We start from the raw sequence: 24,661 nt of genomic DNA on the forward strand, positions 1-24,661 counted from the left end.
GTGTCATCATACTTCAGCACTAAATAGTGTCACGATTCTACCATAAAATGCTCATTTAATATACCTCAGATCAGTGTACTAGTTGTAATCATTTTGTTTTGGAAACCAATGAATTGTTTGCAAGATGGGACTTTTCAGCTGGGAAGAGATTTCAGATAGATGATCATGTGACTGTAGTGCCCCTTTGACTTTCCCAACATGTGCTTCAACCTACAGAAAACCTCAGGAATAGGCTGTCTGACTGCTGCCCTCTACCGTGGACTCATGACCTTTACAGTGTCAAACAGCCTAGGAATGTTGTAACCTAGATAACCCCAATATTTCTTACAGTTTTCCTGAATCTATTGTCTCCAAAAAAATCTTTCTACATCCCTCATTCTGCTTAGTCTATGCACCAGAGAAGTACAGTAGAATAGCTGCAGTTTGCCTATCACAAATGAAGGACTTGTTTTTAGAAGAGGTCTATTTAATATATCAATTTTAAGTGACAGGTGTGCTTGAGGCAGCAATCCAGTCGACCAGGAGGCAAAACAATATGACTAAGGAGCAGAGTGTCACAATAATCCAGATAAATATAGAGTAGAAAAAGAAAATAAAGATGGGGAAAAAAGACTCAGTGCTACTGAAAGACAGTACAGTATATACAAACACTAGCTTCCTTGAGAGCAAAAGACCGCCTGACTTCTGTACATTTTCCAGCTGACGAAAGTCTCACACAGGTCCCAATGTCCAACTCAGGATGCCTGCTCCAGTATACGCATATATATATATATATATTTTCTCAGTGATTTTAAAATCTAGCTCACAGTTAGCTGGAAATAAGACACACTGAAGAGTGAAGTTGACCGCAAGTGTATCTGCTCAAACAATCTATTCACCTGGGTCCCGAAATGAAATGGAATAAAAAAATATTCTACATGGTAATATACAGCATCATAGATGATAATCACACTGTACTGGTTACCTCCAGTTGCATCATCACACAATGAAAGGTTACACTAACAAATGGAGGGCATTACTGCGGCAGCCAGTGATTGGTATTCTGGTACTGTACCATGATAAGAACCCTTAGTGAGCTCAAAGCATGAAAAAGGTTCACAGAATAGCTTAGAACTGAAGACTGGACTAATCCGCATGACTGCTTTGACTGTATGACTACACCGGTACCTTCTCCAGACAAATGTTTCCCCCATGACACAGAGGACAACCATCTCAATGTCAAGAAAAACAAGCTGTATTGGCAGCTGAGAGTAACATATGGAATGGAAATTAAAAAATACCTTGTGCCCCTGAACTTAATGTCCAGCTGAACGTTGATCTGTTAGCGGCAAGAAAAGACGCAAAAGGGAAAAAAATAAAACTGTGCGACTGCAGCTAAGACTTGACAGAAAACGAGGCAACTGCCCAGTCTTAAAACCAACCCTTAACCCCCCACTCAACGACAGCCCCGTAGATGACAGGGACGGACAGGGTCAAGCAACACAGTTCCCATCATATTGCATACACACGTCCGTCCCTCCCCATGCTTGAATGTGGATCATGTTGCTCTGTAAGAGTGGAGATTGGGCAAGGGCTCGTCTCTCCACCGATTCATTACACCTCAGTCTCCCTCTTTGGGGGATCACCATAAAATTCTTCTTTATAAAAGAAACGTAGATACATTTTACAAGTATTTACACAGGGAGGAGTGGGAACAAGGCATGTCAGTGTCAGGGGTGGGTTCAGTGGCCTTCACGTCTCCTCCGCCTGCCTACAAGTCCGTCCAACCTCATCGGCTTCCTCTAGGGAGTGTTCGCGCTGGGGTGCCGTTCGAGGGGGGGGGGGGCCGCTCTGCCCTCCCAGGAGAACTTGTCCTGGGCCCGTATCTCCCCCGCCCCCCCCATGTCCCTGAGCTCTACGGGGTTCCTTCCCAGTCTTGTTCGCTCGATCTCGTCAACCCGAGTCTGATTCGCTGGTGTCTGAGCCTGAGGAGGACGAGGAGGACGAGGAGTCTGAACTGGAGCTGCTGGCGCTGAGGCGTGAGGGCAGGGGGTGGGCTTCCACACCGCTGGGCTTGTCCACTGAAAAGGGGTACAAGAACAACATTTGTCTCCACATTAAACACCACATCTGCAGCCCTGGGTATGTGGGCGCGTGCATGCACTCGACACTTCAGGAAAGGGAGGACCTTTTGGCTGGTCTTCACAAACATAAGCCTAAAAAATGTTTACCATCCTTAGTTTAGGATCAGGGGCTAGGATGTAGGGAAAGACTTTAAGAGCACCAAAATTCCCATTCCTCACTGTGTGTGCGTGCGTGCGCCCGTGATTGGGCGTCTGTATGCGCTTGCGTGTTCCTCACCCTTGGGTTTCTGGGGTTTCTTGGCAGAGTTGAGCTGTCCACTAACGTCCTGCAGCCTCCTCTCCAGCTCCCTCTTCTTCTCCAGGGCCAGCTCCTCTCTGGACTTGCCACCGCCGCCGCCGCCTTTCTTCACTGTTCGGAGCAGAGAACAGGCATGAGATCACACTCCACAGGGGAAGCCTGGTAGCTTTCAGATGCCTCTAGCAGGACCCCAACATTTATCAATATCACCACAGTAGCATCTACCAACCGCAGCCGGCCACTAACCATAGGGCTTGCGGGGCTTCTTCCTCAGACAGGTCATGACGTAGCGCTCCAGCTCACGCAGCGTCGACGGCTTGAGCGTCTCGAAGTCGATCTCGATCTCCTCCGGGTTGGTATCGCGCAGCGATGGCTCGCGGGCCTGGATGATGTGGACGACGCGGCCCAGCTTCTCGCCCGGCAGCTTGTTGATGTCCAGGCTCAGCTGGCGCTTCTCGTCGTACGACATGGGCGCCGTCTCCTCCTCCTCCTCAGAGTCGTAGTGGGGCAGCAGGGAGGAGGCGGGCGGGGCGTAGTAGGGCATGGCAGGGGTCGCAGCCTGAGGCTTCTTGGTGTTCCTGGTGGGGGGCAGACAGAGGTCATTGTGCGGAACTAGAGACAAAGGTCACATTCAAAAGTAAGAAGATGATGGTACAGAGAAAACCGCACAGCATTTCTCTGATCACACCCTCCTCTGGGTTGTTGTTCCAAACTTTCATTTTCCTTTTGGTCCCAATCCCTCACTGAGTCGGGTTTGGTACTCAGCATTGTATTTTATCTATTATGGATCTACAAGACCAGTAAAAGCTCTGTTTCAGAAAGTGTTGTTTGTGAACAGCATTAATTAAAATATGGTACATTAATGATGTTTTCTTGGGACCAGACACACTGTACTGTGAAGACAACAGCCAGAGGACAACTTGCCCCACAGGAGAGACAACTTTGTATAGGTACATAATGTACCAGTCTAACATCCAGACACCAACTCATTTAAAAGCATTTCATCATGTTGCCATTTCTCACAGAATAGAAGACCTTAAAACTATGAAATGACACATATGGAATCATGTAGCAACCAAAACAAAGTGTTTAAAACATTTATATTACACTTTCGTCAAAGTAGCCACCCTTTGCCTTGATAACAGCTTTGCATTCTCTGATTCCTCTCAACCAGCTTCATGAAGTATTCACCAGGAATGCTTCTACAACAGGTCCCCACATATGCTGAGCACTTGAGGCTGCATTTTCCCTCACTCCACGGTCAAACATCCCAAAACATCTCACTTGGATCGAGGTCTGGTGATTGTGGAGGCCAGGTCATCTGACGCAGCACCATCACTCTCCCTGGTCAAATAGCCCTTCAATGTCTGGTTGAAAAACACTAAGTCTCTTGGAATCCTTCAGTAGTGGTTCCTGTTCAACAGTTATACCATGTAGGCCTGATTCACAGAGTCTCCTCTGAACAGTGGATGTTGAGATGTGTCTGTGGCTTGAACTCGGTGAAGCATTTATTTGGGCTGCAAAGTGAGGCTGGTTACTCTAATGAACTCATACTCCACAGCAGAGGTAAGAAGAGCGCTGGATGGTTTTTGCTGCAACACTTGAAGAAACGTTCCTTGAAATTTTCCAGAATACTTTAAGACATGAAGGTCAGTCTATTAATGGACTGTTGTTTCTCTTTGCCTATTTTAGCTTTCCGTGGCTTAATATGGGCTACTAAAGTACAGACATCATGATGGTCTTCTTATTATGGCCTACTACAGTACAGACATCATGATGGTCTTCTTAATATGGCCTACTACAGTACAGACATCATGATGGTCTTCTTAATATAGACTACTACAGTACAGACATCATGATGGTCTTCTTAATATGGCCTACTATAGTACAGACATCATGATGGTCTTCTTAATATAGACATCATGATGGTCTTCTTAATATGGCCTACTAAAGTACAGACATCATGATGGTCTTCTTAATATAGACATCATGATGGTCTTCTTAATATGGCCTACTACAGTACAGACATCATGGTCTTCTTAATATAGACTACTACAGTACAGACATCATGATGGTCTTCTTAATATAGACTACTACAGTACAGACATCATGATGGTCTTCTTAATATGGCCTACTAGAGTACAGACATCATGATGGTCTTCTTAATATGGCCTACTAAAGTACAGACATCATGATGGTCTTCTTAATATAGACATCATGATGGTCTTCTTAATATGGCCTACTACAGTACAGACATCATGATGGTCTTCTTAATATAGACTACTACAGTACAGACATCATGATGGTCTTCTTAATATAGACTACTACAGTACAGACATCATGATGGTCTCCTTAATATGGCCTACTACAGTACAGACATCATGATGGTCTTAATATAGACTACTACAGTACAGACATCATGATGGTCTTAATATAGACTACTACAGTACAGACATCATGATGGTCTTCTTAATATGGCCTACTAGAGTACAGACATCATGATTGTCTTCTTAATATGACCTACTACAGTACAGACATCATGATGGTCTTCTTAATATGGCCTACTACAGTACAGACATCATGATGGTCTTCTTAATATGGCCTACTACAGTACAGACATCATGATGGTCTCCTTAATATGGCCTACTACAGTACAGACATCATGATGGTCTCCTTAATATGGCCTACTACAGTACAGACATCATGATGGTCTCCTTAATATGGCCTACTACAGTACAGACATCATGATGGTCTCCTTAATATGGCCTACTACAGTACAGACATCATGATGGTCTCCTTAATATGGCCTACTACAGTACAGACATCATGATGGTCTCCTTAATATGGCCTACTACAGTACAGACATCATGATGGTCTCCTTAATATGGCCTACTACAGTACAGACATCATGATGGTCTCCTTAATATGGCCTACTACAGTACAGACATCATGATGGTCTCCTTAATATGGCCTACTACAGTACAGACATCATGATGGTCTCCTTAATATGGCCTACTACAGTACAGACATCATGATGGTCTCCTTAATATGGCCTACTACAGTACAGACATCATGATGGTCTCCTTAATATGGCCTACTACAGTACAGACATCATGATGGTCTTCTTAATATGGCCTACTACAGTACAGACATCATGATGGTCTCCTTAATATGGCCTACTACAGTACAGACATCATGATGGTCTTCTTAATATGGCCTACTACAGTACAGACATCATGATGGTCTTCTTAATATGGCCTGCTACAGTACAGACATCATGATGGTCTCCTTAATATGGCCTACTACAGTACAGACATCATGATGGTCTCCTTAATATGGCCTACTACAGTACAGACATCATGATGGTCTTCTTAATATGGCCTACTACAGTACAGACATCATGATGGTCTTCTTAATATGGCCTACTACAGTACAGACATCATGATGGTCTCCTTAATATGGCCTACTACAGTACAGACATCATGATGGTCTCCTTAATATGGCCTACTACAGTACAGACATCATGATGGTCTCCTTAATATGGCCTACTACAGTACAGACATCATGATGGTCTTCTTAATATGGCCTACTACAGTACAGACATCATGATGGTCTTCTTAATATGGCCTACTACAGCACAGACATGAAATGAAGATACACTTTTTTGGTTGCTAAATAATTTCATTTTAGCTTTGATGTCTTCACTATTCAACAATGAGGTACAATGAGTAAAAAAATAACACTTGAATAAGAAGTTTGACATGGACTGTAATAATTACCCAAATGGGAAGTAAGAAAAGGCACTGAGCGTCAGGAGACAGAGGGGTACTGTCTGAGGTCTGTTCACTTACTTGCTGCCCTTCTTCCGGCCCGGGCCTCTCTTGCCCTGCGTGGAGGCGGGGCCTGCACCCCTGCTGCTGGACTTGGTCTTTGGTGTCTTTACGGGCTTGGCGGTGGGCATCTCCCAGTCCTCACCCACTACCCCGGCGCTGGGCCGTCCTCTGCTTCGCTTTTCGGGCTTCTTCTTTTTCTTCTTCTCCTTCTTGTCTTTCTTCTCCCTCTTCTTCTTGTTCTTGACGATGGGGCCCTGGGAGAGGGCGGCCAGCTGCTCATGCACAGCCCTAAGCTGTTGGGGAGGGCAGAGGTGGAGTCTTCAACCGGACAACTACATCTGACATGCGCCATCACTGGGATGCAGTGATTAATCATCCAGTATCACTTCATTTACCATTTTAATGTTGGCTCTAAACAGTGATCCGTCACAATTAAAAGGACATTTTAATCATTTTCTATGATCTCACAGTGAAGCAGTGGACGTCTACAGTAGGTGGTTTATGTAATGACACGCACAAGTATGTTAACCAAATGAGACGTGTTAATGCATATTAGGCTGAAGTCAAGGATTAACAATCATGACCACAGTGTTCCAGATAAGACAACTATAACAAGGTTAGATGACTGCATGGCTTTGAAGTGAACAGACCATTGAGTCTACCTGTGTAAGGTTAGGTGGGGGGCGTGTGTGTGTGTGTGTGTGTGTGTGTGTGTGTGTGTGTGTGTGTGTGTGTGGGTGCGCGTGTGTGTGTGTGTGGGTGCGCGTGTGTGTGTGTGTGGGTGCGCGTGTGGGCGGTGAGCGGACGGTTGAGTCTACCTGTGTACACACCTGGTCCTGTAACTCGGCCAGGCGGTGCGCTCGCTCCTCCTCGCTGTCCGAGCTGGGGCTGCTCTCGCTCTCGCTGCTGGGCTCGCTCTCTGACGACGAGGAAGACGAGGACGAGGATGACGACGAGGACGAGGAGTCCCCGACCCCGTGGGCGTGAGAGCCCATGCTGCCACCAGCCACGCCGCGGGACCTGGGAGGAGCCTGCTGGACGGGCTCGTCTGGCATCTTGGCGAAGCGGAACTCGAACACGTCCTGCGCGGACACACGGGGAAACAGACAGCGTGAGAGAGCCGTCCCGTCCCTTCAACACACTCCCCGTCCCCGTTCAATCCCAGGCCAGCTGACCTGCAGTTTGCGGGCCATGCCGACGACGTCGTGGTCCGGGGGGTTGTACTTGTAGCAGTTGGAGAACATGAGTCGGACATCGGCGGAAAACTGCTGCGCGTCCCTGTACTCCCGGTTGTCCATTTTCCTCTGAAAGGAGAGAGAAAGAACACGGGAGTCAGAGAGGAGAAAGGTTAATCCCCTAACGGATGAAGGAGAGTCCTCCTCAGATTAAATACAGGCATCCACATTGGTTAATATTGATCATTCGGTGGTGGTCCGGGGCGCCACGTTGCCCGGCGGCGAGCTGACCTTGATGAGGCTGAGGTCCATGGGGCACTTGATGATGTCGTGGTAGTCGTGCAGGCCGAGGGCCGAGGCGTCCACGGGCTTGTAGAAGGGCCAGGCGTAGGCCGCGTGCTTCTTGGACAGCAGGTCCTTCAGCACGCCGTTGCAGTAGCGCAGCTGCTGGCTTAGCTTGGCCCTCCGCGGCGCCTGAGGCTGCACCGAGTCCGGCAGGTCCTTCTTCGGCGGCTTGATGGGACGCCCGCTGCCGCCGCGCCTGGCCAGGATCTTCCCTCCCCCGGCCATCATGGGCTGGAGGAGGACCGGGCCCCCGGGGCCCATGGGCCCTCGAACAAGGCTGGGGGGCGGGTCCATGCCGCCCATGGAGGACAGGGAGAGGGCGGAGGGGTCGTGGCTCAGCCCTTGACCGTGGCCTCCCTTCCCCAGGCCCACCATGCGGCCTCCGCCCACGGCCAGCGGCATGGTCATGGTGGTGGAGGGTGTGGTGGTGTCCGCCTTCCGCTTCACCCCCTTCTTCTGCACAGACAGAGACAGACAGTTTGGCATTCTGGGTGACCACGCCTACATGCATCGCTACGTGCCCCACTCAGGTTTTTTTTTTGGAGCGGGCTCATGGTACCTTCGCCGTGGGCTGCGTGGGGGGCAGGCTCAGTAGTTGCGCGGGGGGCAGGCTCTTGGGGAGCATGGTTTGAGGGGGGGCGTCCGAGTCGCCCGTGTCTGAGGAGGAGGGGGAGTAGGCCGACTGTGACACGGCCGGGACCTGGTGAGCCTTTGACACTGAGGAGCAGAGGGGACAACGTCAGGAACACAGCCACAACGGGGGCCAGGGAGGAAGACCGCACACTCAATCTTCACTATTTCTCTACGTCGTCACTTTTAAAAGGCCTTTTAATGCAGTACGCTCGTTTAATTCTATTAGTTTAACTATAAAGGCAGTCAAAAGATGAGCCCAGACATAATTGTACCCCAACCTCTCATTGTAGAGTTTCCTCCCCCAATCGGTTCCCTAACCACCAGATTTTATTTCCGTGTCACTACTCTTATCAATGTTATTCTATTTTATCAATACAATTTGATTTGACCTAAAATGTAGTAGTATATGAAAATACAGTTGAATTCCTAAACTCCTCCACCCACTCCTAAACCCTGACAAACTGGCCAAACACTGAGAAGAGGGACAGAGAAGGTCAAAGCTCTGAGCCATCTGCCACAAGACATGTTTCTTTGCCTTGTTACTGCATCAAAACAGGGTTTGTACACGTGAACCCCTTAAGGAAAACATACACTGAATATCTGCAAACATCATCTTTCCAGCATTTCCCGCCACCGAATCCCGAGAATGTGACTCACCGTTTGCCTTGCGGCCTCCTCTGCCAGGTTTGCCTGGCTTCCCCCTGGGGGCTGGAGGGGGCAGCTCAATCTCCTCCTGGGGCATCTGTGCGACCTTCTGCAGGAACACCTTCTCCAGGGACTGAGCCATCAGCACTATGTCATCTGTAGGCTAGCAGGGGAAACAAGGCCAGCTGAACTTAAGAATCAGGGTCCAGTTGATAGCGCAGTTAACCACACAGATAGTGGCCGTGGATATGGAAAGGCCTCGTGATACATTCTACAAAGGGAAGTTGTTCAATGCTCAGCTGTCAGCAATGCGTTAGCCTATGAATGTGTGTTATAGTGATACCTTATTGTAGATGTAACAGTTGGTGAACATGGTGTTGAAGTCCTGCATGCACTCGCTGGCGCTGCGGTAGTAGTTGTTCTCTAGGCGCTTCTTGATGGTGCCCATGTCCATGGGTTGTTTGATGATCTTGTGATAGTCCTAGAAGAGAAAGTATGGAAAACGGGTTAAAAAAACAGGTTGAGACTACAGCATCACCTATTTGGCCTTCTAAAAACCTGCTGCATTGAAAACAGTGTGTGCAATAACTGTGGAAATGAATGGGACTCCAGGGGACACCATAACGACGACATCCACGCGCAATAAATGGCAGAGCTCACCGGGAGGTTGAGTCTGAAGGCGTCCACGGGCTCATGGAAGGGCCAGGCAAAGTGGTGCCTCCACAGGGACTTCATCATGGCCTTCTGGAGGAACTGCAGCTGGTTGGTCATGCGACCCTGTCGGCCAGGGTCTCTCACAGGGGGCTGGACGGGGGGAGGGGGCGGCGCGTGTGGCAGCTGGGGGCTTTCGAAGCCTTCGTACAGCAGCGAGGGCTTTCGCATGCGCTTCCCCGGCCCCGAGGTGTGGTGCTCCATCCCGCCAGCAGACAGCCCCCCGACTCCCAGAGAGCTGCTGTCCAGGAGGAGCGGAACACATGGGAGAGACCAGACAGGAGGCGGGCAGAGAGATGGGGATTGGAAGAGAAGAGAAAAACACCTCAGGAAACTAATTTGTATAGGAAATGTATTCGTCAGCTCTGGTGTTTCAAAACCTCTAGACTACACTTTTCTTTCTGGACTAAAACAGGCAATGCCCCATCTTTTTCATCACCAGGGCAATGAGGATTCTATCAATAGACTGACACTTTTGGCACAGCCCCGGCAACTATGGGGGACACAGATCCCCTGATGGGAAAGCCTGGTGTTTGCAAGGAAACGCTACAGTACAGCCCTTGGGAAGATGAAGCTAGTAACAGTGTTTGAACTGTATAAACTTGACAGCTCCCCCTCTTTTCTCGGTCTTTACTCCTTCCTCCCTCAGACCTCTCATTTCTCCCTCAGCATTGCACCCACGTGACTAGTACCACAACACAGGGAGGAAGGCAAAGCTCGTGAGATAATTATCTCAGAAGCTAAAAAACACAGCTAGAAATGCTTATGTATTGTTCCTTGATAACAGTCAAAAAAGACGAATAGCTAAAATGTACGGGAGACACGTTACCTACACACTAGTTTGGTTAGATTTAGCCTACAGCTGTCCAAAGTATATTCGTTGGGTTGAACTAGCTATGGTTTGTTTACCGGTAATAACCAATACTCAATCGCATTATTTAGTCTGATTGTAAATCGTTTAAATAATTTTCTTTATCAAGATTTTCTGCCGGAAGGGATTGTAAGATCTTGTGTGTCCGTATATCCGCCCCGCCTTTTTTGTGTTTGTAAACACCGCGATGCCAAAACAGCCTCAGGACGTCAAAACTTAACTAACTAAATACGTCTGTGGCTCTAACACAACTATCACATCAGCCGTTGTTAGCTCATTTGTGAACCCAGTTAATTTCTAGGAACGCTTACTTGGCTAGCTCATGGCTGCAGCTGGTTGTGAACCGCCACTTTGTAAACAACAGAAGCTAGCTAGCTACTCAACCAACCATACAGATCTAATGTTAGCTGACGAATACCAGAAAGGAAACACCCGGGCTTAGGTTGACTGGGTGACGTAGAAATAAATCGCAAACCAAATGGCTAAGTAGTTTATGTCTTGGACATAAGACGTATGGTAGGAAAATGGCGGTGTCGCAGTGCCGCTCAATGAAGCGGTTCATCACAGCCGATTGCAAACAATTACCTACCGAGTACTACCGACTGTCACGATATTGAGTACTGTAACTAACATTAGGCTGGGGAGCACACAGTAAGTCAATATCCATCTTAACTGTCTCTCTATATATAATGCCGTAGGGTTGGACCAAAACAAATCGCCACATTTTCATCTTACAGGTTGGGTTAGCGTTGTCAACTCGTAGAAAGGAATAATGTTAGCTACAGAAGCTAGCAACAATGAATAGCTATTAGCTAGCTAGCTAACTTACTAGGCTAGCCGTTCTGTCCCGATTCGTATTCATTGTCAAGCCTGTAAATCCGTTCAGATCTGAGGCTAAAAGTACAATGTTCCGAATGGTACCTGTCAAGAGGCGGGTTAATTGCCGTTTCCATCAGGATGGATCCGGTTTCTTTTTATGTTCCAATGTTTTCAATGTTATGTTTCCACTAGAAGAATGCCGAACAGTTCTGCAATGAAATGGCGCCGAAAAGCTTCCGCCTGTCGCTTTATAAACATACCACGTGGCGTTTCCGTGAACTTCCTGTCAGGTCTGGCTTCGGATAGGGTACTCCACCGAGGTTCTAGATTCTCGTTGGCTACTACGCAGTCTGTCTGTTAGCATCGCTAGCATGCCGCACCCTAGAAGACAGTCATGTTTAGAAGGGATGCGGTTAATGTCGAAGTGACGTCACCCTCACAGTGAACAACAGATTGAGTTAGATTAATCTTGCCCGGGATTCTATAACCGTTCCTTTGCCTTTCACGTTTCGGACGAAGGCTGCGAGAAGCGCCCTTTCAAAATCGAACCGTAATCTGCGTCGCTGTGTCATGTTGTCAACAAGTAAGGATCCGCTCATCACCGGAAACACGCTAAATCCATTGAACTTTCATAATCATTTTCGTTGCGAAAGCAGATAGTATTTAGCTATAGGAATCACTATCAAATTCATTAGGCTAATCAACGTGGTAACTGAGTCACTTTTATTTCAACTTTATTTAACCAGGTATCACAACCTATCACTAATTCCTATCTCCTCCTTTTTAAGTATCTCTGGCAATTTACCCCTGCCAAGGCATTGCTGATACCTGATTGAACTTAAAACGCCTGGAAAAGGCAGAGATGGAAAACGTAAACATTTCTGTTAAAAACACACTAAAACCAGTGTATCAATATACAATCACATTTTATGTTTTTTTTTTTAATTTTCAAGGCTTAAAAACATTTTACAGGCATATATTCAGACAAACAACAAGGTGGTGAGTATTAACAAAGATAAACACCTTTATTATTCTTTCAAAAAATGGCTATGCCAAATGAGAGCGTTCTTCCGGTGTCCTATACAAACATTCTCTGTGGCATTAGTGCGTCTGTGACCGTCCAGGTGTTCCTCTCATGGGTTGTTTGATGTACCTCAGGTGGTCTTAAAGAAATGCCCTGGAGGCCCACTTGGGCCCACCGCAGACATCTGAAGGAATCTGGTGTAGAAAAGAGAGCTCATTAGCCAGATGTTGTGTGTCTCTCCCTCCTGTGCCTGAGAAACCCAAGGAGTCAGTGGATGCCAGCACAATATACACGTCCGTAATACCCATGAATGTATCAACACATCATTATAGAGAACTTCTAGAGACATTGTATAATATTAAAATATACGTATATGCAAGTAGCTGATTACAACTACACAATTCCTGGTATCGTTTTCATTCTACCATTTAGCGACGATTGTGATATTTGTTGTTTTCTCTACCACACTTCTCTGTCAGTTGCTCTGGATACTAGAACTCTCCCTTGAGAATTCACCTGGGACAGCTCCTTAAGCTGCACTCTTAGCCCTTGAATTACATTATACATCATCACTTCTGAGTGTGCCTGCAAGTGCATTTCCCCAAGCAAGGGATAGTGTGGATTGGAGTTAGTTATGTCATTACAGATTTCACAAACTACACCCCTCACATGGAGTCTGAACAATGAGGTCTGGGTCTGACAGAAATGTAGTCGTATTTATTCAGTTTGTCACTTCGCGGCTACCCGGCTGTAGACACAGGACTACAGTTTTGCATTTACTGAGTTGTTCGCTAATCCCTTCAAGCTAAATCAGTGGCCCAGGGTTCAGCTTTTGTAAATTGGACCGGCACTTAAGATGGAAATCAAAACTGCATCCGGTCTAGATAAGGATTCCCCTGGGGAAAGTGGTTGGGGCGAGTGCTTGGAAGCTCCCTGGATAAGAGCGTCTGCTAAATAATAAAAAAGTAAATGTAAATGCAGTTCAGCCATTCTCATTGTTATGCTAATTGACACCCTCTATACTGGGAAGGGTGAAATGCAGACAATTACCACGTCTTGTGTTCAGATTGAAGCCATTAGCCCAAATTAAGTTATGTTATAGCATGGTGAGAGAGCTGGGACTGTTGGGGAATGAGTTCAGGCCACTGGACATCTTGCTACTGTCCACTCTTGGTTAATCCTTCAGCCAATAGTTGAAGTAGATCCAGGTGAAATTGTAAGCGACATTACCGCCAGCTGCTACAATGTACATATGGCGCTTTTCCACTGCATGGTACCGGCTCGACTCTCCTCGCCTCTACTTGCTTAGTTGATGTAAAGGAGCTGTTGTTGAAAATAAAACTTGCTGAGGGACAGAGAGACTGATATTGAATCGTTTTTTGGGGTATAATGAGAACTTTATGAAGCAATCAGTTTGTTTCACTGAAAGTTAGGCCCCTCTTATAAAATATTTCTGTCACCTCTCGAGTGTCCAAAATGTACATAATCAACATTGATGTTTAGGCCTCAGTAACCGCAGGACTTATCAGTAGGCAAATTGTCCCACCCTACCTCGGAAAGCGACATAGTACAATTTACATTGCACTGTATATCTAGTGAGAATCTCGCAACAAGTTTCATTTATAAAAATCAAACTATCATGCTGTAACGATCTTGGCTGCAGAGTGGGTGGAGGTCAGGCAGACAGGGTTGTCATCTGATTCCTGTACAGCTCTGATGAGATTCAATACATTTTTGTCTCAGTGCAGATGTTCCCTTTTAGTCAAGTTTTGATGCATACTTAAAGAGCTTATAAAATGATCTTGCTCAAGTGCATCTGAAGTCCCACATTCCAGATAATATAATTTGGGTTCCACCCTTGTTCTCATATCTGGTTTACATCACACTGAATGGCATCTAAATAACCATCTAGATAACTATTTTTGCTTGTAACATTTTATTGCTTTGGTGACAATTTAACTGTCCACTTAGGTAAGGTAAACCTTTCCTGCAAGGCAACGTCACTGAAAGCTGTTACTGTAATGAGTCTTACTTGAAAACCACTGGAGCTTGTTGTCCGGTTAGCCTCCAGCAACAGTCAATTGCTGATCCTCATGAGATGCGTTAACAGGCGAGGCAGGAAGGAAATGGTCTGATACCACAGAACTCTCTCAGCCAGAAAATGTTGAACTAGCTTGATGTCATACCTCCAGGGCAGCCACCCAGATCTCTCTGGACACTCAGAGGATCCCCTTGTGTGATTGTACTACATAGAGCTGAATGGTATGGAGAATGCAGAGCTGGTTTGAATGTACTGGCGTAGCTCTGGGGGGTGCAGGGGGTGCGGTTGCAACCAGGGCCGGCGGTGTTGGTGATGAGTGGGCCCGTGCTCTGCCTGCGTAATTTATCACTTTTCCGCTTTGGTCTCCCCCTATCAGTTTGCTCCTTCTCAAAGGTGAGTGAGGGAGCCCTGACTCAAATGAGGTGCAGATTTTGAAGAGAACCGTGCGCATGTATCCGTGCACGGGGAGGACTAGTTTCGTCTCTGTGTATCTGAGTTTTGTCTGGGGTCTATAGAACGTTTTTGTAGTTTAGAATATCTTACTACAAGGTCATACAAGAACCTTTAGCGCTAAAGGTTATGGACTGACTAATTGAGTAGATTTGGGGCATGTTGTGTCCCCATCAATATTACAAACAGCTCAATTTGACTCCCCTGAAAAACAGAGAAAATCCCAGGATCCATTGACATCTGATCACCAATATTTAATGCAAACTTACCCCGTTGAGTCCCCATAAGTGTTGTATCAAACCGGGGGTGTGACTGTGTGTACCAAAAGGTGTGCCCTTACGTGATGCCCAGTGAACGGGGTTATACACATAAGCATCCTGTTTGTATGAAATGTTTTGATGTAGGTTAAGGATGAGGAAGATGGAGGTATCCCCCCCACCCCCCCCTGGGTTATACCAGATCGTGTGGGAGAAGAGGGAATGAGGATTCGGATGCACTTGCCAAGAAGGCCCTCAAACCCTCTAATAATAAAATGGAGTCATCCTTAAGATAAGGTTTAAGGTCATCAGGTATATATGGAGAATGACTAGGTTTAAGGTAATCAGGAAGATATGGAGAAGGAAGGTTTAGAATGGGGCCTACAATGCTCAGTAGTACAATTTAATTGAAAGGGAAACATCTGCCTGGTCCAGTCTAGCTTGTTTGGGAGACCATGGCACCAGTAGCGTTTCTAGAAAATCCATACATCCTGAAAATGAATGCTTTATATTGCTTGAAATAATACACAAACACTAAATATAGGCTACTGAGGTTACAGAGTAGCAATACTGTATAATATACTAACAACATTTTTATTACATCACATTATTGTAGATAAACCTTAACTTTATCCACAGATTAAATTAACCATTTAATTATCAAGCCCCCAGAAGGAAGAAGGAGCAGAACAGTGACAGGTGTGGGCGGACTCTGGGACTCAATCATTTTACGGGGAAGGGGGGACTCAAAGATATTGGAACGGTTTACAATAGATATTAACCACGAAAGTAGAAAAAATATAATACTACTCATTAAAATGAAATATGAATATATTACAGCAGGCACACCTGACAACTGGTGTGGCGTGTGGGGTGGCAAGACATTTTTGTTGGGTGGGAGATGCCACCCTTTGTTTGATTCTCTCGGTGTACGTAAATACTGGGAGGTGTGATTATTATTTCTGTGCAACAGGATGTTATTACGCTTAAGGAGTAATAGAGAGGAAGAACCAGATTTAAGTTAACTGCTGAGAACATCATCAGGTGATGTAGTATTAAATGATGGATTACCTTCCCTGTCTCTGATCCACACTCCAGTTTGTTATGGTAATGCATCCTGAAGCTGGTTGACCGCTTCCTTAACCTTAACCATGGAAGCATTGTGTTGTAGCATGGGACTGACATGATCAACCTGTCCCAGGCTGTAGTAAAGAACTAATTAACATGTCCTAATGTCGATCACACCATAACAATCATGAAATGCTTTGGGAGGCTTGTCATGCCCAATATGAAAGGCGGACTGCCGTGATCACTGGACCGTCATCTGCCGGCCTCCACAACAGATCCACGGAGGATGACATTTCCGTTGCTATGCACAACACTGCAAAATCTGTTACATGTATGATTGTTGTGTATAGTGCAACAGTTTGGTTCCCTCCCAACTCAACACCAAGCTCAGAGCACTCGGTCTGGACACCCCTCTGTGCAGTCGGGTACTGGACCTTCTGAAGGGCAGAACTGTGTGTCACAGACTCCATCAGTAAGTTTGCAAATGACCCCACGGTCTTCTGGAGTCAACACATTGGGGGGATGTAGGCAAATGGGCGTGGTGGTCCCAGGATAACAACTTCTCTCAGTGTCAGAAAAACTAATTTGATGATTGTTGTCTTTAGGAGGCACAGGAGGGAACACACCCAAATCTACATCCACAGTGCTACTGAGAGTCAGCAGTACTGTGTATAGTGAATGTGGCAAATGTATCTTTAAATAATGAGGAGTATACATTTGTAACATCAATCCTCAAATAGAGGAATTCCTCTGAATACATCTTAAATGGGATTGTAACCAATAGGGGTCCTAGATCCATACAGGCACATTTATTCCGATTGATTCTGTTACCACAGACGGTACTAAACACATTGATCAGACTTAGTATAGCTGGGACAATGGGATTAATAGGGGATACACTGCACGGCTATTCGTTTGCTGGACCATTTAAAACAAGGATAATGTCATCCACACACAGATGTTCATTTAGGTTGTCTTTGTGACTACATCTGGGTATTTCTGGGTATAATCTAATGGTTTGGGCCAAAGGATCAGTCGTTAGAAGCGAAGAATAGCAGGGACAATTTAAGGACACAACCCCCGTCTTGTCCGTCTATGAATGTCAGTGGAGGTGGTAGTTACTGGTTGGTGAGTATTCTTGGGCAGGGGCTCTTACATTAGCTGAACCCAACTCAATTGATATTCATATTATATTTCTGCAGGCTAGTTGGTAGGACTATTGGACTTAATCTAAGCCCACTTTATCGAGATACACATTACGTAATATCACTGAATATATTACTGAGAGCCTTAGATCCAAAGTGAAAGTCTTTACACTTGAAATTTAGCCAGAAGTCAAAGGATTTATACAGAAAGGAACATCACAGCTGTCCTTGAGGTACACAAAAGGTGTCACAATCAATGGCAATTTTGCTATTCTAATTAGCTGTGGTCAAAGTTGTTATTGTAAACAATTACAGGCCTAACGCTGAAATTGCAACTATTGTGAAAGTGCAATATTGCTGTCGTTGTAGTATAGATGGAGGTAATTTTCTACTAGGCCTTTACCAAAGGAACGAAAAAATGAAAGCAATAGGTCAGGGGTTTTCCACAGTAATACAGATCATCTGCAAAGATTACACGTTTATATTCATCTTGTGAATACATAAGCACTTCCAAACATTCAGAGGGAAGTGTATACATTATTTCAGAAAGTTGCTCACAATTCTGGAGAAAAAAATATTTTTTTATTGCTATTTAACACAATGCAGAAACTGGCTCATGTTTTGGCTTGCCTTCAAAACACATCACAAAGAAAACTAAATTCAGTGGTTTCACTCTTTACATCATGAATGAGCAACCCTTTTGTAGGACAATGAATAGATTTCTAAGAGAATCTGAATAGTGGAATACAGAAAGTGCAATTTTGAAATTGTGTTATACCAGTGTGTGTTTATAGTGTTAAGTTAGACCGGACTTCTTGTATTTATGGTAAAATGACCATCTGGGAGGGGTTTCAATGATTTTGTTAGTCCCTCTCACTACACTATAAACAGTTCTCCCTGACACCCTGCCCTATAATTGCATGTCATACTGGTGATACAAAGACAATGTTCCACCTCTGCCCCTTATAAAGAGTTCAGATTTAAGGTAGCCTCCACCCCATAAACTTTGCACCATCCCAAATGTACATAGAACACAGATTTGGGAAATCCACTACTAAATGCATTTAAAAATAAATACAAAAGGGACATAAAAAGTTAATTTAAAACACAGAACTTACATTATTTCAGTATGGTACTGTTCAATTGTATTATTTTTGTCTGGTGAATAATTTTGTTGAGTAAAAAACATGTGGGTAAACGGTTATTTAAAAAGTTGATGCTATGGTGTTGAAAACAAGAGATGTACAAGTAGACGATTGATTTCAGTTAATATTGAGCCTTGGTTCAGTTGGTAGAGCATGGCAACATCATGGTTATGGGTTCGGTTTTCACCTGTGAGAAAATGCCTCCAGTCTCTGTTGTAGTTGGTCTGGAGAAGAGAATCTGCTAAATGACTTAAAGTAAAATGTAAAGAAAAAGGAAAAGGAAAATGTCTCCGGATAGTTTGAGCCTGTGTGCTAGTTGTTGAGCTCCTCCCCTTCTCTGCGTTGGAAACCAGTATTCTGCTTTTTCACCAGATCAGCGTATCTTCCCCCTTTCGCGAGCAGCTCAACATGGCTACCCTCCTCCAGCACCTTTCCATCATGGAGAACGACAATGTGATTGGCCTTCTCCACTGTGCTCAGCTTGTGAGCAATCAGCAGCACAGAGCAGGGGTTTGAGTCCTTGAGCAGAGCTTGGTGGACCTAAAGACAGAGAGAAACATAAGTACATCGCTAATTTGTTGCCAAGCCTGAATGATGCAGGATGGGTTGAGATTACAAATACACCATGGATCGATGATTTGTAGGAAATCAAACTCCCTTCACTGTGTTATATGGGGAATAAACAACTGACCGTTCCTGGTAATCCGAACAAAAAAAATATTGCCTGTTTTAGCGAAAGCCACTTTAAGAAAACCAGTCTCCTACCAAATACTCGCTCTCTGTGTCCAGGTTACTTGTGGCGTCATCCAGTACTAGAATCCGAGGCTGTCTGATTAGAGCTCTGGCAATGGCTATGCGTTGTTTCTGCCCTCCGGACACCTGACCTCCCTTCTCCCCTGCATCTGCGGGACAAAGAACAGCAAGGTCTGAACACCACAGCCGGACAACCCTAGTGCATTACACTTGTTTCATCAGTAAAGTAAGAAAGGAAAGGCACCAACAAGTCTTATTGGGATGAAACCAAGCTTTAGGGACATACCTGTGTCATAGCCGTCAGGCAGGTCAGTGATAAACTTGTGGGCATTTGCCAGCTCTGCAGCCCGGTATACCTCCTCATCAGAGGCCCCCTCACAGCCATATTTTATATTCTCCTTGACAGAACGAGCAAATAGCACTGGCTCCTGACTCACCACACTGATCTGAGGGAAATTCATCATTTTGATCATTAATTTCCTTAGTAAAAGCCTGCATGCGGTCTTTGTATATATATTTTAAATCATAACTTTATCACTGTCTAATGAGTCAATATGCATTCATATTATGTACATTTTCAATATTTTTTAAAGATGTAAATATGTTACAAAGCAACCGTAAATGTGTAATCTCTAATAAATGATTTACCGCCCCCCTTAACCAATTCGTTTTTTTTTTTTTATGGGTGATTGTCTCTTCCAATAACCATTTTTACCCATGGTTGGTGTCTGAGAAATTATGTGTGATTCGCTAACGCTTGGACAGAGACCGATCCACAGTCATCTTCCACATTTTATTTTGAGGGACAATAATTTATTTTACTAAGCCTCCATCGGCCCTGAGATACACTCATTTTGATCACAAAAGCGTTAGGAGACACCTGTGAAGATGGTAAAATACAAATACCTCACAGGTATCTGAATTTTCACAATTTCAACCTAGTTCTGGTTGAAATTGTTCCTATTGACCTTGTCGTGAAGGTACTGATCCTTGTAGTTTTCCAGTGGCTCTCCATCCAATAGGATTTTTCCTTTCTTGGGCATGTAGAATCTTTCAAGCAGGTTAACACAGGTGCTCTTTCCTGATCCACATTCTCCCACCAGGGCAGTGATCTTCCCGGGCCTCAGCTCCAGAGACAGGTCCTGGAGGAGAAATAGAAAGAAAATGGAATCATGTGTTATTTTCATTCATATCCAGTTTGTTAACTGAACGGAATACCACACACATAGGTACCTTGAGCACAGGTGTATCTTCCCTGGTAGGGTAGAAAAACGTGACATTCTTAAACTGGACAAGTCCTTTAAGTGTCTGCGGGGCCAGGGAGCCTTCTGGCGGAACCTGAGGCTTTCGGTCCATATACTCAAAAATCTCTTCTGAGCCGCCAATCGCCCTCATGACACGTGGGTAACATGACATCACAGCCTGGAAGAAAGGGTGGAAAGCAACGTGAGTGGGTGCATGTTAAAATGTGCAACTCTAGCTATTAAGAAATTGCTTAATTGCTATGATTTAAAGTAATCCTTTTGACCTTCGTGTTGCTGTGTTTAACAGAACGGGAGTCTCTTTGCATTTGGCAACAGGGATTCAGCAGAGGATCGCTGGTCATACACTGAAATGTACACAATTCATCTATGGGCTCACCTCCACAGCTGAGGAGAACTGGAGCTCGTAGAGCACAAAGGACACCAGGTCTCCACTGCTGACAGTTCCCCCTGTCACCAGACTCCCACCGTAGTACAGGATACTAACCTTCAGCAACAGGCTAGACATCTAAGAATGAGACAGAGGGGGTTGGTTTTTTAGACCGCGTAACCAGAATACACCCTGGTACCTGCATTAGAAGCAATAGCTCATACATAAAGTCCAGGTATTTCTGCTCTAGTCAAACCTTTCTTCAGGCACCACTATTATTCAATGTATAAATTGATTTGCATATATTGTTCCCACCCACTGAATGTCTACAAGTGTAACAGAGACTCACACTATTGGTCCAGGTGGAGGCTGCATAGGCCACTGCTTCCTCCTTATTCAGAGAGTAGGTCTTCTCCAGCCGTTCCTTGTAGCGCTCCGTCTCACCCTCCTCGTTGGCAAAGCTGCGTACTGTCTTCATGGAAGAGAAAGTCTCTGTGGCCACATCATTGGCTTCGGCTAGTGACTTTTGAACCTTTGCACCGAGTTCCTGAAAAGAAAATGTATGTTTATTTTGTGTACTTCTATTTTTAGTGACTTTGACTTGTAGTATCAAGATGGTTGCAAACATGAAACTGCCACTCTGACTAGATTCATCATCATCTGAATGTTCAGCTGCAGAACTACTCTCTCTAAAGCCTGCTCCTCTATTGTTTATGCTGTTTAGCCAACTACTCTTGTCATTTTCTTGCCATACATTGTGGCGAATAGGCAGAGGATCTGATACCAGGTATATTATCCGTACCTGGTACCATTTGCCGGATATCTTGGGTATGACCCATATGATAGGAAGGCCCATCGCCGTGAAAAGCGACAGCTTCCAAGAGAGCTTGAGCATGAAGATGAAGAGGAAGGTGACACGCATGAAGTACCACATCAGCAGACTCAACTTTTCACTCAACGACTCACTCATCTCATTGGTGTCTGTGGTGATGCGTGACACAAGGTCACCTGGAACAAAGGTCAAAGTTTAGATTAGCTTATTGGAAGGGGGAGGAAGATACAGCGTATGTAACATAAAGACATCCTCTTTGGAGTAAAGACAGACTTGATGTTCTTTACAGTATCACAATGTTCTTTACAGTATCACTATTTATCAAGGTCCATTACACTTTAAAATACCTGTGGTAAATCCTTGGAGCACGTTATGTTTATCAGTTATCTATAAACAAATATTTATAAACACCTTTCAAGAAGGTGGAGTACAGTGAGATGTCAGGTACCTGTCTGTCTTTGGTCAAAGAAATCAATCTCCTGCTTTAGCACCGCCTGGAACAACTCGCTCTGGATGGAGGTGTGAATGCGACTCATAGTGACGTTGTAGATGAGATCGCACACAAACTCACACACCGCACTGGATGGTAGCGAAGGGAAAATAGTTCATTAAGACATTGGAACCTCCAAAACAAAACGGTAGTAAAATGCATTGAGAATCATCCACAGGAAGACTCAAAAGTGTGATGGCCTGGAAGTGTAGACATGGTTACCTCATAATTGTGATCAGCGACATGACTGTGATGGCGTACGTGAAAGCATCCGGCTCTCCTTCATTCATGATCCAGTCTGTCATTCGGCCAGTGTAGTAGGGAATGGCCATCTCCCCAAGGGAAGAGAGTACCACAAGAATAAAGACTGCACCAAACCGTATGATGTACGGCTTCATATAGGCCACCAGTTTCTCTAGAGAGGCCCCAGACTTCTCCTTTGAATCCTTGGTGGGCGTGGTTAGAAAAGAGGGGACGTAACGTGTCCAGTACAACCACGCTACTACTGTTACACAGTAGCTCTGAAGAAGCTGAAAAACAAGAGATTTTAGTCTGTTTGGTATTTCAATCAATAACTGAATGAAAATGAATGAATTAAAATATATGTTTGTTTGTACAGTACCGGTCAAAAATGTCTTTCAACATAAAATAGCTACCTCTGCTGCAGAGTTCAGAAGTTCATTAGATTTAAGTAATTGGCAATTAACTGCACCTCAGATTGCTGCCCAAATAAATGCTTCACAGAGTTCAAGTAAAAGACCTAATTGTACAACAACTGTTCAGAGGAGACTGCGTCAATCAATGGCGCAATTACTGCTATGAAATCCCTACTGAATGACAACAATAACTTGCTTGGGCTAAGACACACGACAAATGGACATTACACTTTTTTGGTTGCTAGCATGATTCCATGTGTTACTTCATAGTTTTGATTTCTTCACTATTATGTGGAAAATAGAAAAAATCGAGAAATTCCCTTGAAAGGGTAGGTATGTCCAAACCTTCCACTGTTACTATATATGTATATATACACAGTATATTAACTAAGTTATAACAGAACAATTATGATTTTAGACTTAACACTCACCCCCAGCCAGGAGTGCCATCCCCAGAGCTGCTCCAGGATGGACTGACCACATGCCCACAGAAGGCTTATATAGAGGGGGCAGAGTAAGCAGAGAACCCCAATGCTCTGGAGCCCCTCAAAGCTGCTCGTCCATGGGTGACTTCCAGGAAATGCGAAGGCAAGGAAAAAAAGAAGGCAGCCCCGGATCAGGCTTCCACCCCACAGGGTGATGAAGGGATGGGGGAGAAGGAGAGGGGAGAGCTGGGCCAAACGGACGGTCTGTACCACACACACATCCATGCACAAGAAGAGCAGCGGAGAGAAGTTCATTTTAGGCATCCCGACCCGGGTCTGGAAAAAGTTAAAAAAAGAAGGAGATAATAAACACCAGCAAGAGCAACATCTGCTTCCGTACCTCATGGATATCCTAATAAAACCTTAATTCTACATCTTATAGGTTATGTTGAATAGGGGTGAGTAACCCATATGGGGAAACAATGTCCACACATCTGTTGGAGCATAAAAATGTATAGTGCAAAATTAGTGCAGTTAAGTAATATTTTGGACGCTGTATTTGCAACATATATATAGTTGTACTGTACGCTAGAACATTTTTGTTGTAAAGGTTCTTACAATATCCCAAGTGCGTGAAGTTCATGTCCAATTACAGAAAAATAACTGACCACTCTAATACGGACAATGCAATAGTTGTTTACAGTGCTTCAGTTTAACTTTCACTTTCAATTTGATAAATAAAAGGTAGTTTCAGACCTGAGGTGGATGAATATAACGAAAATGCCATTACTATAAAGCGTGTATAGTTTGATACAATAGCCCTTTAATTCAAATATGATCATAATTATTAATTATTATTTAACAAAACGATATACTACTCACGTTACGACCGGTTGCAATTTCTTTCTGAATGTCAAGGAAATATCCTATTCAAATAGATAGACTTATATATTAACTTGAACCGGGTCCCTCATAATAAAGATCAATATATGCATACATTTTCTTTTTCACCAGCTGATGACTTTAAGACCTGGCAAGACCTGATAAGACCCCACGTTCGTGTAGCTAGTTTACAATCAAATAAAACCGAAAGTGCAGACCGGATGAAGAGCTGGAAAGTACCTTTAGATCCGCCTTGTTTTCTTGACGTGTATCGATGTACACGGAGTTCGGCGAATGGGCAGTTTTACCCTATGGTTTAACCTTCTGAAATGTTGTACTGCTGGACAGAATACGGAGCTACGTTTTTGTTTATGACAATAAAATAGTTTTTGGCACCCCGGATCTTGCATACATGTTTAAACACTGCCTGGTCAGGCAAATTTGCGAACAGCTAAACTTAGGTTTCCC

The 24,661-nt window shown here is 44.7% G+C and overlaps 2 protein-coding genes across 8 annotated transcripts; both read right to left on the reverse strand.

Annotated features, from left to right (window-relative positions):
• Window positions 1-909: 909 nt before the first annotated feature.
• brd2b (bromodomain containing 2b) lies at window positions 910-11,809 on the reverse strand. Of its 6 annotated transcripts, none has more exons than XM_010889842.4 (12): window positions 11,654-11,809; window positions 9,653-9,944; window positions 9,336-9,473; window positions 9,005-9,155; window positions 8,274-8,431; window positions 7,661-8,170; window positions 7,370-7,498; window positions 7,013-7,276; window positions 6,213-6,487; window positions 2,608-2,939; window positions 2,341-2,472; window positions 910-2,060 (listed from the first exon to the last, which is right to left on the reverse strand). In XM_010889842.4, the coding sequence occupies exons 2-12, from the start codon at window positions 9,905-9,907 to the stop codon at window positions 1,933-1,935; spliced, it is 2,472 nt and encodes an 823-aa protein (XP_010888144.2). In that variant the 5' UTR covers window positions 9,908-9,944; window positions 11,654-11,809; the 3' UTR covers window positions 910-1,932. The 6 variants fall into 6 exon arrangements, with proteins under 6 accessions (XP_010888144.2, XP_010888142.2, XP_010888139.2 ...); XM_010889840.3 differs by lacking the exon at window positions 11,654-11,809 and adding an exon at window positions 11,496-11,628 and having other exon boundaries at window positions 7,025-7,276; window positions 9,653-9,941; XM_010889837.4 differs by lacking the exon at window positions 11,654-11,809 and adding an exon at window positions 11,496-11,628 and having other exon boundaries at window positions 9,653-9,941.
• A 6,129-nt stretch (window positions 11,810-17,938) lies between these two features.
• tap1 (transporter 1, ATP-binding cassette, sub-family B (MDR/TAP)) lies at window positions 17,939-24,414 on the reverse strand. Of its 2 annotated transcripts, none has more exons than XM_010889834.4 (12): window positions 24,194-24,414; window positions 23,318-23,647; window positions 22,453-22,760; window positions 22,189-22,319; window positions 21,711-21,916; window positions 21,258-21,455; window positions 20,918-21,046; window positions 20,510-20,698; window positions 20,245-20,418; window positions 19,563-19,722; window positions 19,289-19,425; window positions 17,939-19,063 (listed from the first exon to the last, which is right to left on the reverse strand). In XM_010889834.4, exons 2-12 carry the CDS (start codon window positions 23,633-23,635, stop codon window positions 18,836-18,838), a joined length of 2,178 nt encoding a protein of 725 aa, XP_010888136.2. In that variant the 5' UTR covers window positions 23,636-23,647; window positions 24,194-24,414; the 3' UTR covers window positions 17,939-18,835. The 2 variants fall into 2 exon arrangements, with proteins under 2 accessions (XP_010888136.2, XP_010888137.2); XM_010889835.3 differs by having other exon boundaries at window positions 24,309-24,408.
• Between the last annotated feature and the right edge of the window lie 247 nt (window positions 24,415-24,661).

The sequence above is a fragment of the Esox lucius genome, chromosome 20 (assembly GCF_011004845.1).
Source record: "Esox lucius isolate fEsoLuc1 chromosome 20, fEsoLuc1.pri, whole genome shotgun sequence".
Taxonomy (NCBI): domain Eukaryota; kingdom Metazoa; phylum Chordata; class Actinopteri; order Esociformes; family Esocidae; genus Esox; species Esox lucius.